Source organism: Emydura macquarii, unplaced genomic scaffold, assembly GCF_026122565.2.
Source record: "Emydura macquarii macquarii isolate MOO-44397 ecotype Brisbane River unplaced genomic scaffold, CSIRO-AGI_Emac_v2 contig_587, whole genome shotgun sequence".
Lineage (NCBI taxonomy): Eukaryota > Metazoa > Chordata > Testudines > Chelidae > Emydura > Emydura macquarii.
Genome location: NW_027130724.1, coordinates 10768282 through 10781058, shown reverse-complemented (window position 1 = coordinate 10781058; position 12777 = coordinate 10768282). Strand labels below are relative to the sequence as shown.

At 38.9% G+C, this 12777-nt stretch overlaps 1 protein-coding gene across 11 annotated transcripts in view; it reads right to left on the bottom strand.

Annotated features, from left to right (window-relative positions):
* Nucleotides 1–12777, bottom strand: part of PLEKHA7 (pleckstrin homology domain containing A7) — a 291612-nt gene that overhangs the window by 152207 nt on the left and 126628 nt on the right. Inside the window, exon 1 of one of the 11 annotated variants that reach the window (XM_067540694.1) lies at nucleotides 2890–3819. The exons of 9 other annotated variants lie outside the window; for them this stretch is intronic. In XM_067540694.1, coding sequence (XP_067396795.1) covers nucleotides 2890–2960 — 71 coding nt within the window. In that variant the 5' untranslated portion in view covers nucleotides 2961–3819. Of the gene's footprint in view, nucleotides 1–1226; nucleotides 1526–2889; nucleotides 3820–12777 lie in introns of those variants that run through there. One more of the 11 variants, XM_067540699.1, reaches the window with a different exon arrangement.

The window sequence follows — 12777 nt, the reverse complement described above, 5'->3', positions numbered from 1 at the left end:
GTATGAAATATTGTAGTTAATTTTAGGCTTTGTATTCAGCTAGTATATCTATAGAAAACCTTGCACATTAAACCTTATTGATCTGCAATTCGGGCATACCGTGTCTCACCGGTATTCACATTGATCACTAAGTGTCCAGTATCAACACCCTCCTTTTCCTCTGGACAAAAATAAAATAAAAATGGAAGTGTTGGTTGGTGCTCCTGGCCCCAAACAAGACCTGAGATGGGCAATGCCACTTTCCTGTGAATTTGGCAACCAGCCAGCCTTCACTGGAGGAGGGAGTTTGATCAATATGGAGGCCTGCATAGGGCTATCGGTGTGGTTGTGCCTTGGAATAAGGCAGCCTTGGTGAACCCAGGAAATGTTTGCATGGTTTAAATTTGACCATTGAAAAAAGGAATGAGGTAGCTGGAGTAAATTTGGCCTTGTCCTCCTCACTGATGCCAGACCAGATTGCCTTTCACTAATACTTTTAATTAACAGTTTAACAACATAGCAGTAGGCATCCATTCTGCTCTTCAGGGACAATGGAACTGTCTACAGGAGGATAAAGTTCATTTGTGCAGGAGACAAAGCTTTCTCAGGGGCCAGTGCAAGAGTGTGGAACAAGTTCCCACAGGAATCACCAAAACCATAATCACCTTGGATTTTAAATACATGGCATGTTTCTTTAACTGTGCCTTTGCTAATATAAACACATAGTATAGTGTACACATAATTTATAAAAAGTAACACTCAAAACACCAAAACAAAACCAAACAAACTATACTGCACACACAGTTCTCCCACTGGAGAGAGAGAAACTGAACCACACATGACACGGAAGGTGGTCAGATACAAGGATGGTATCTGTATAGAAAAGAACATAATTTGGTCCCACCTATGCAGGCAAGACTAAACTATATTAAACTCACTACCTTGAAACAGGAGATTTGACAGTGGTGAAGGACTAAACAAGTTAACACAAGAAAATGATAATCAACTTGACAGCCCTAATTATTAAAGGTTTTCAAAGGCTGGATATTTTGTTAAGAAGTACATCTTGTCAGTGTCACAATAAAGACTCAGTTGCAAGTTAAGGTTTCATGATTTGTGAAATTAAATGAAGAAGTCCCTATTCAGACACATGCAAAATAGGTATTTAAATGATCTCTCTGTATGTTTTCAGTTACATACTGTAGTAATTTTCAGGTAAGGTAATTAGCTAACGAACAAGGGCTTACCCGTTTTAAAATATTTCCTCAGCATTTGAAGAAAGTTATGAGAAAAAAATTCAGAGTTACATGAAGCAGAGCTGGAAGTCCAGTGACCAAGTCTACTCTCTCCCACCCCAAATAAGTGAATGCTGGGAGTTCCTTGGTGACAGTTTCACCCCCTCCTCCCAGCTCATCATGGGAGTAGTTTAGAATTGCTGACTCTCACAACAGGAAGAGTTGAATGGTTTGATCACTTTTATCCAAGGAGCAGCTGTTGCCTGTTGAATTTCTTCCTTCTTTTAATTTCCAGTTTTTCCACACATGTGGCGTGAGGAGGAAAGAACTGAAAAGAAAGGATTGTGCTGATCCGATTAGAACTCAGCTTCCTCTCAAGTCAGGCAGAGGAATCAAGGATATGTCTACACTGAAGCTGGGAATGAGACTCCCAGCCCAGGTAGACAGACTCAGGTTAGTGGGGTCAAACTAGAGTGCTGAAAAGAGAAGTGTGGATGTTGAGAGCCCACCAGCAGCCATCAATGCTGGCCTTAGATGCTAGCAGTGTTTCTAGCGTTAAATCCTACTGACACCTTTGGCTCTGAAGGTTAGTAGTGCTAAGTGACTTTCTGCTGGTGGAGCAAGAGCAGCAAAATGCAGCACACTGGAACTGGTAAGATGTCTCGTGTAGTGTTTAAGTCTTTAAGTTTGTGCTTTCTACATAATATGCAGAATTACATATCAAGTAGTTTTCTGCTCATGAATGATATTGACTATTACTCCTTAGAAAACTAACAGAAACCACTGTTTGCACACACATTTTATAAATACTATATGCAAGGTACATTCTCTGTGTATGAACACATTAATTATTAACTTAGTCTCTTACACCATTCTTCATATACATTACAAAAAGATGTGTAATAGCACAAACTCCTGGTTCAACTCAGATTTTCACCCTTTGTATCATTCTTGAATCATAAAGAGGAAAGGACTTCAGACAGATGCAATAAACAAAGAAACTGCATTCCTGTAGAGAGGAGTGCCAGAAACCCAAGATATTTTAACTACCAAAGGTTGAGAATGGAACACATTTACTCCAATTGTTCTGTGATATATTGCAGTCTCCAGGACTAGGAATAGTAATTTATGACTTTTTAAACTTCAATTCTTTCACTATCAAACAATCTCACAGTATGTCCATCCATTTTATAAGCATAACTACAAATATAAACAAACTCCAGTTATTTAGCATAAAAATGATTCACTAAGAAATTGTTTCATGTGATCAAACAATGTTTACTAGAAATATTAGTAAGACGTTCCTATTCTCAACAATACAGACACTTATCTTTCCAATATATGATCCAAATACATAAACCATTTAGGAAAAATTCCTTATCATTACAATTTAATTAAAAAAGAAATGATTTCAAAACATTTAGTGTCATCACAAGACCTCAGATACAATCTTGATAATTAAAATAAATTTCTTGCTTAAAATGAAAACAGATTTTGAAACCTCAATTATAGATCAGGCATACACAAAGCACATTCAAACTTTCTTTGTTTCTCTAATTTAACACATTTTCAAGCCACCCAACAAACCATTACAATTGCTACGAGCAAGAGAGGCACCATTGTACAGTTTTATTTAAGAACATTAACAGAATGAAAACTGAAAACATGTACAAACCTGTCTGACATCTGATAGAAAGGACATCCTGGTTTAGGAATCGAGTTGGAAAATAGAAGCTGACTGCACATTGCCTTCACGTATTGTATCCACTTAAAGTGTTTCCATATTGCTTACCAAAAAATTAAGAACAAACATCCATCTATACACTTGTTCAGAAGCTAACTGAAGAGAAACCAAGTGCATATTCAAAGGTCTTAAAATTCTGATTGCATATAAGACTACTACTTCCCCACTAATTAAATTCCTAAAAACCAACACCCTCATGACATCACATGATACAAAACTACAAATGTAATAATCTCCTTAAAAATAAGAGTCTCTCTCATTTCGAACCGGAAATAAAATCTTACAATGCATCTTTCCTGCAAAGATAGCTCATGTAAGGGTGAAAAGAAAAAAGAGAGAGACCTGCTGTCTGCAACAGCCGTCTTGGTTTGGCAGTCAGCCAGCAACCAGCAGAACTTATTGCCAATGCTGCAAATCTCTCCTATCAGCTAATGAAGATCAAGACTGCAGGGGAAACATGATTTTAGTCCCATGACAAGAACTCCCTTGGAAATGCATACAAGATCCATGACCCTGAATTTCTGTTATAAAATTCTCAAAACCAAACCTACAATTTATACAGTTATTTTATCAACCATCTCAAAACAACTTCATAGCGTATTATAGCAATATGAAAAATGACAAAATCCCCCTGTGCTAAAAAAGAAATCACATCCCACTATTCTGGCTACTCAGCTAAAAGGTATGGTGTTTTTTGTTTTTAAATCATACTGACAGAATTCTGTAGACAACCGAGCATATAAACAAAATTAATTTTCAAGCATGCTTTTTTGGTATGTGTTTTTCTCTTAAAGAGAAAGTGAGAAAAACTAAATAAGCAGGAAAAAATGTGAGCAACTCAGTGTGGCTAAAACCTCTACACTCTAGTACCATAATGCTTATGCTGAATGTGTTTAAACCATACATAGTATTTATTAGTCGTACAGTGAAGAATTTGTACATGATGTCCTTCCATTAAGCCAAAATGGGGGATGGATGTGGATTGTAATTTTAGTATAACTTTAAAAGGACACTGAGGTTAAAAATACATACATTTCATTACATATGCTAGTAAAAGTATTGATATTACTGAAAGGAGAATTTAAAACATCTACATTATAATTTACTAATTATGTTTTCTTTTTGCTCCTCTCAGCTTGGAAATGAAAAAAGGAATCTATTTCATTTTTGCTTATTATAAATTTCTAGTCAATTTCTCAAACACTCAGAGTAATGTTTAAAGATGACCTTCAAAGAAAAAAATGAGCTTGTGCTCTCTATCCTAAAAAGCCTAAATCTCAGAGCAAATTTGATCTGATAGTTGAAATTCACCAATTTTAAGATGTTTGCTTCTTTGTTCATATCAAAATGTAAAGTTAAAGATTTTCAAATGTCACCCAACCAACCTGCTTTATGCGTTACACAGGGCTTAATTTAACTGGGAGGTTTTGCACTGCTGTAACCAGCCACTTCAGCTGCACTGATGCAAACTCCTAGCACAGATACACTGCACTGGTGTAAAAAGCAACTTGGGCTAGTGGAGCTTACCCTAGTTTGAAACTTTGAGGGTAGTTGTAACGGGGGAGGCAGAAACAACCCAGTCTAAAAGAGTCTTTACTCCTGGGAGTTTCAGGAATGCTTATTAGATGGGTCTGGACTCCAACATGTTTGTGCAAAACCACAGATCAATCAATCACAAGCAATAGCAGTAACATATGGGAAAATACAGGTCAATCTGTGTACAATCCAAATGTGTGCATGTTCAGATATAGATAGATAGATTTATAGACAGAGTATACATAAACAAGGTCAGATTAAGATAGGGTGCTGAGACGTCCCAATACCAGGGGTTTTGTCTTATATAGCACCTATTACTCCTCTAATTTCCCCTATCTTGATTTTTCACACTTGCTATCTGGTCATCCTAGATTCACACATAATCACTATAAGCCCATGAGAATGCCTTGGCTCATGTAATTATATCACAATTTCAACTTTCATTTAAAAAACAAAAGTTTCTATACCCCTTGGGGTTAAAAAAAAAGCTTGAAAATGTGATTTAAGTGCAAATGATGCTGTGATATCTGCTTTATTCTACAGATAGCCTGAAAATAGCTCTTGGGTACAAACTTTGTTATGTATCTCAATGGTGTGTTAACTCAAAGAACCACCCTCTGTGGGGACACACTAACCCAAGCAGAGGACAGCATGTATGTATGTGTAACATAAAAGTGGTATAGGCCTGGCCAACTCATTTACACCAGCTAATATATTCTGGCTGCCAGGTAAGTATTGAAGGCCTTCCTCCCTTTTACCATTCCTGCATCTCCAGGCAGAAGAGGCCCTCCTACCACTACAAGGAACAGATGGGGCCGTGGCAGAGCCTTTTGGGGCCCCATGTTGTGGTGTACCTATTGCCCAGAATTTCTTAATTCAACTCTGCAAATGCATCTGTGATTAAGGCCATAAGTGCTCTAGGGGGTTGGTGCTGGGGCCAGTTTCGTTCAACATCTTCCTTAATGATCTGGAGGATGGGATGGATTGCACACAAAGTTCGCGGATGACACTAAACTGGGGGGAGTGGTAGATACCCTGGAAGGTAGACATAGGATACAGAGTGACCTAGACAAATTAGAGGATTGGGCCAAAAGAAATCTGTTGAGGTTCAACAAGGACAAGTGCAGAGTTCTGCATTTAGGACGGAAGAATCCCATGCACAGTTACAGACTGGGGACCGACTGGCTAGGCAGCGGGTCAGCAGAAAAGGAACTGAGACTTATAGTGGACAAGAAGCTGGATACAAGTCAACAGTGTGCCCTTATTGCCAAGAAGGCTAATGGCATATTGGGCTGCATTAGTAGGAGGATTGCCAGCAGATCAAGGGAAGTGATCCCCTCTATTCGGCATTGGTGAGGCCTCATTTGGAGTACTGTGTCCAGTTTCGGGCCCCCCACCACAGAAAGGATGAGGACAAATCGGAAAAAGAGTCCAGTGAAGGACAACAAAAATGATTAGGGGGCTGGAACACATGACTTATGAGGAGAGGCTGAGGGAACTAGGCTTTTTTAGTCTACAGAAGAAAAGAATGAGGGGGGATGTGATAGCAGCCTTTAACTACCTGAAAGGAGGTTCTAGAGAGGATGGAATTAGGCTGTTCTCAGTGGTAGTAGATGACAGAACAAGGAGCAATGGTCTCAAGTTGCAGTGAGGGAGGTAGGTCTAGGTTGGATATTAGGAAAAACTTTTTCACTAGGAGGGTGGTGAAGTACTGGAATGGGTTACCTAGGGAGGTGGTGGAATCTCCATCCTTAGAGGTTTTTAAGGTGCGGATTGACAAAGTCCTGGCTGGGGTGGTTTAGTTGGTGTTGGTCCTGCTTTGAGCAGGGGGTTGGACTAGATGACCTCCTGAGGTCCCTTCCAACCTAATCTTCTATGGTATGATTCTATGATAATTTTGTTGCAGAAACTGCAACTTTTAACTAACAATTTTGTATTGGTGCTGTTGGGCTTAAAAGCCAGCCAGGTGCATTTTCTGACCAATCAGATAAAACAGTCAATCAAGTAGACTGCTGCAGGCTAGCTATGCTTATTGGGTTGCCAGGAGACTGACTCTGCTGCAGGTTCTGGTCCTGACATTCAGAGGGGGTATTCATTTCTCATCAGGAAACAGGTTGACGGAAAATCTGAAAGTAGACCGCAAGGGGAGTGCCTGCCTAGTGCTACGCTGACATCTGACCGCACCAGAACTGCAACTTTAACAAACTGTGACCGCAACTTTTGAGCAAAAAAATCCCATGACTTTCTCACAGCCTTATCTATGACAAAGACGTACACACCACTTGAAAGTTACAGCCACAGTACAGCAGAACTCCAACCGCAGTAAATAATTTTTTCCCCCTCCATAGAAAATCTTCACTATAAGGTAGGGTCCAATTCTAGAACTGCAATGCAATTAAGCATTTGCAGAATTGTGAATTATTAAATGCTCATGATAAGTGGGGAAAACTAGCTTTCAGAAGCCACTGGAAAGCATCGAGCCCTCCAAATACCGCAGTTAACAAGAATTTGTTGCAGTCATGTAACGTCATCAAATCAATGTTCCTTTATGCAATGAAGCCTAGTACCCATCTGGACACTCAGATCTCCTTATGGCTACAATGAAACTCCCCAATTTTCTCACAACAGTGTTTGGGGATGGAGATCACAAACTTCATCGCATGTTACCACGTGCTCAAATCATTATTCTCTCCTGACAGCCTCTTCTGAAGTACATAATTCAGTTTCTTTTTAAGGCACCCTGCCAGCAATTACACCAACAGAATTTCAGATAACTTACATTATTGGGCAAAGCATGGAAACAAAGAAAAAAATTAAACATAATTTGGCTAATCAAACCTGTTATTTGCTTAGTTCATTAAGGAAAGTACTCCTAAGCAGGCCTAAAGAGTTGTTATTGGAAATGTTTAACATGAAAATCTTACACAGTTGTGTGAAGACAGACAGACAGACAGACAGACAGACAGACAGAGTTAGAAGTCACATCTGACAGACTAAAAATCTCTCTTAAAGATGCTTGAGATGTCCCAAGGTGTGTGTCTCTCAAAGAGTCTCCTGCATCAGGCAAGATCACATAGGCATAGATGTCTCTTGATGAGCTAATGCTCAATACACACACCAGGTGACACTGAGTCAATACAATTCATTTCTTATCATTACATATCCAAATGGATTATTTTTGCTTTAAATTCTAAATATATAAACTAATTCCTTATATTGACTTAAGCTATACTTCCCTCCCCCCCCCCCCCATTCCCATGCATGCTAGTGTAAACATAAAGGATCTTTTCATTTCCAATTAATACTTTTGTCTAAGGCAGGGGTTCCCAAACTTTTTGTGATCCCAGACAGCAGTGACCAAGAAATCCAAGGAATTTGCATATTAAGTACATCATTTAATGCTCTCTAATACTTTAATGAGTTTGCATGTTGTGACATAGCTTTCTTGAAATCCCGTGGCATGGTAGAAATCGCATATCAAATCTCTCATGTGACATCAATGGTAGACCAATACTGAAGCCATATCCATACTGACGGTGGCAAATTCACCGCCAACAGATTGATCTTTCTGGATCAATTGAGAGGTCAATGTAGACCCGCTCAATAGATCAGGAAGTCGGTGCTGGTAAACCACCCCCTCAAGTAGCATAGCGCTGCGTCGACGGGGCACAGCGCAGTGTAGACAGCGCACAGAAGGGAAGCACAGCAGTCGACATGAGTTACGCAAGCTACTCTGCGTAGTTTGCATAACTCCTGCCTAATCTCCAGGTAAGTGTAGACCAGGACTGAGACTGGATGGACACAAATATACTGAATCCAACTTCACACTTACATGCTCAGTAGTGGCACCATCAGTTTCAAGGAACATGTTGTAAGTACAGGATATTCATTCTTCATAGCGAACCAGAACTCTGGAAGAGAAAGTTGGGCATATGTTCCTCAAGAATCAGTTGCAGGAAATTTTGATGAGCTGTTCAATTTCAGCTGCTGGCAAATCCATAGCATCAGGCTTGCACTAAAAGTGATTTTGCACCCAATCATACTTTGTCATATTTTAGTCAGGAAAAAAGGATGCGAACTGTTCTTCCAGCTGGCTGAGATGCTCAGCCGTCACCTGCCTTGAGGGCTTAATAATTTCATTGTCATCCAGGAACTTGCAAAGTTGTTGGAAGGATTCATAGTTTGTCTTCAACAGATTACTCTTCCAGAAAAAAATTTTCTTCATGAATCCTGTGATTCAATCACTCAGTTGAAGGATGTGGATGTCCTTTCCTTGCAAATCTGTATTTGATTCATTCAGTTTCCCAGATATGTATATGACATAGGGCAAGAAGGCATATCTTCCTTTGATCATGTAGAAAATCAATGAATTCCCTCCTTTTGCAGTCCATTGCATAGGCACACAACTTGTCTTTCAGTTAAAAAAATGGTCCTGGTACTTTTCCTCTCAAGCACCAGTGAACTTCAGTGTGGAAGACTGCCACATCATGTCTGGACCCCATTTCTCTTCACACAGTTTTGCGTGAAGAGGCTGAGTCTTGATGCAGTGCACTACAGATGACACTTGCTGCAAAACTTCACCTAATTCAGAGCTTTAGATGTCAGCTGTTCTCTGTGAATCATGCAATGAGTCCACACAGCAGACAAAGAAAATATTTTTTACCAAGGCACACATACTTTGTGGCCTGCCATAGACAGGGCTTCATCTGGGCAAGAGCTCACTATGCAATCACACAGCATATTTTTGTCTTGCATGTAGCATGTCAAACATTCCTCATGTCATCTCACATCCAGGAAGAGGGAGACAGAACAGAATGTCTTTGAGAACTATATGCTCCCATGTGTATTTCACAAAAGCCAGGAAATGTTCATCATGACCCTCAGTGTTCACATCAACTTGAAGCATTTGTGTTTTTTCAAACACTCAACCAGTGTGTTTCCCTGATTTGCTACTATCACCTCAATCCTTCACTTCATTTTGTTGTTGGAAAGTGGTATGGCTTTGAGTTTATTTACCTTGGTTATGTTCATCATGTTGATTACAGCTGGCAAACTCAAAGTCTCTCCAATTATATGAGGCTTCTTGGCCTGTGAGATGTGGTAACTCATCTTAACTTCTGAGCTTGGCCAGAGACGGACATGGTTCTCTTCAATTGCAACTGTTGAAGTGAAAGTTCTTTCCAACACAGGAAAAATTACCTTTATTTTCTTGTGAAGAGTTTTCAAGTGTCATTTAAGTTTATTAGGCTTCATGCTTTTGCTAGCTAACCCCATGACATGGCAGGCATTTTGGCCTTTCTTCATTCTAGACCAAAACACTGGTGAAGCCATAATCAAAGATAGTTCACCATATCTGCAAGCATGTTTGACTCTTATTTTTTGTTCATATTTGCATCACTAGACTTACTGCTGCAGAGTGACACAAATTCTCTGCATAAAAACGAGTCCATTGTGCCTTTTATCAAATCAGGAAGAGGAATTCACTGTCAAGCAAATGAGGTCAGGACTTAGGAAGGCCCCATATGGTGATACTAGGGCAGCGCAGAATCAGTGACTTACGACAATTCTTTATCGAGTGCCAATGGAATATTAAGGGTGTCATAAAAGAAGATGTGGTATCTGTCTTAAGGTGCTTACCAGCCACTGCAGATTCCATCTCAGAAAAGGCTAGTACAGGCTCCTACCAGCTTGAGCACAGAGGACGCTCTGTTGAGAAGGTTGCTGCCCCCAGATAAGGATCTTCTGCATTCAAGTCTGTTAGCTGGATGCTTGCACAGCTGGATGGTGAAAATGGCAAAGGCGGCATCTGCACAGCTACCTCTGCACAGCCAATATATCCAGACTTGCTCCGTAAATGCCATTGTGAACGCACTTGTGAAGCACTTGCTCCATAAACGCCATTGTGAAGCACTGTTTTTTAATTAAAGCTTTGAAACCCTCTGATTAAAAGGTGTGTCATGAACGACTAACAGCTATAATATTTTGATGGTGAAGGTCTGAGGATACTCAATTTTTCTTCTTTTTAATTTTTCTAGCAGCCTCTCTCTCTCAATTATTATACAAAGACAAATAACAGAAATGTACTTGGTCCTGGAGTCTCACAGTAAAGAACTGTATTGCTTCTGCCACGTTTTAAAATTTGAATGAACATAATACTTAAATTTAAGCAATAGTTAAGAATGGGAAGAGAGTTTATAAATATGCCACAGACTTGAAACTGGAATGTATTTTTAAAAAGTGGGATCCCTCCATTATATTAACATACCAGTTTATTATTATGGAAGTTTTTTTAAATAGGGAAGGAGGTAGATATCGATGCCCCACGCAAGCATATTTGTAAACCGAAAAAATAGACCAACCAACTGAGCATTCTTTTAGCCTATTTCCTCATGCAGGCTCATTCTTATGTATAAATCTACTTCCTGGATCCATATTTACTTGACAAACATATGTTTCATTCCAAGTCTGATCATATTTGTATTTTACTTCCATGCTTTAAACTGATAGCCAGTGCCAAGTGAGGTAAACTTAACAAAACACTGATAACTGTTAAATATACTATAAAATGTTCCACTCAAACTACTAATTAAAAAAACTACAGTGCTTGAAACAAGTTAAGGTCAAACAAACAAAATAAGTCACCAGGTCTAGATAGTATTCAATAGTTCTAAATGACCTTAAGAATGAAGTAACTGAGCTGCTAACAAGAATATGCACACACACTTTAAAAACAGCTACTGGAGATGAGTGGAGGGTAGAAAATGTTGTACAGCTATATTTTTTAAAAGGCTTCAGGGGTGATCTCAGAAACTACAGACCAATGCCATATTTAGCAAACTAACTGAAAAACTAGTTTAAAATAGAGGAAAAACTCATATAGGAGGGGAAAATTTGTACTACTTTAATAGGCTCTAAATTAACTGTGTCAGCTCAAGAAAAGGATGTGTGCATTGTTTAAGACAGCTCAATGAAGATCTCTGCTCAATGTGAAGCCGCTGTCAAAAAGAGCACACAAGATGTTAGGATGGATGAAGAATGGAATGGAGAATAATAAAGAAATTATAACACCATTATATAAATCAATGGTTCACCATCATCTGAAATACTGTGTTCAGCACTGGGCATCCCCATCTCAAAATGGATTTTGCAGAATTAGAAAAGGGTCAAAAGACTAGCGACAAGAATGATTAGGAGGCATGGAAAAACCCTCATGTGAAGTGATTGAAAATATCAAGATTGTTTACTTTAAAAAGGAGACATTAAAGTATACAGAATAATGAATGGCACTGAGAAGATTGTTTGGGAACTTCCATTCTCCCTGTCTCAAAAATACAAGACTACAGGGACATTCAATTAAACTGAAAGGTAGCAAATTTAAAACTGATCAAAGAAAAAACTCTCACACAATGCGTAATTCGACTGTGAAATTCATTGTCAGAGGACATTGCTGAAGCCCAGAATTCATCACGATTCAAACATGAATTGGACGTGTGTGGACATCAAGAATATTCAGAAGCTATCATAGAAACTATTAAAAACCAAAAAGAAGCTTCAAGGGATATAAATTCTCATGCTTCAGGGCTTAAAATCACCTTTAACAATTAGAAGTTAGGAGGAGACTCATTTGAGAAGCAGATTTTCTCACATTTGCCTATTGTGGGGCTCACTTCCCCCTTTCTCTGTGGTATATTGTGCTTGTCATTATTGGAGACAGGACACCGGACTAGGGTTGATAAAGGGTCTGATCCAGCATGGCAATGCCAATTTCCATATTCCTGCTAAATTCTAAATTGATTCTCTACTTGAGAAAAATAATCTTGTTTAAAAGGCACACTATATGATGCAGTTACAAATCCAACTCTCCTGCCTTTATAAGTTCAATTTTATTTGAAACCTATCCCAATCTTGGTAATAAAAAAGTATATAGTTCTACTATGTGGATCCTGTCTGTTAAAGTGATTGCCTTCATCATATAACCTATTTAAAGAAAGTTCATTTTCACAATCGGCAGGCCTGGTACTATTTATTCCAGTCATAGAATATCTCAAACAAAGGCATTAAATGATCCAATCCTGAAAACAATTTCCTATGTAGGTGGTCTTTACATGCATAAAGGTTTGCATAATCAATCTCTAGCGTTTTAAATCCTGCTGTGACTACTTCATTGCAGATTTCTTAGATGTTCTTCTATGCCATTAATGGGATGAAAAACATAAAGGCAAATGGCAAAGTCAAAAACATTTTTGCCATTGCTAAACACAGGCAAACCCATTTACCTTGCAA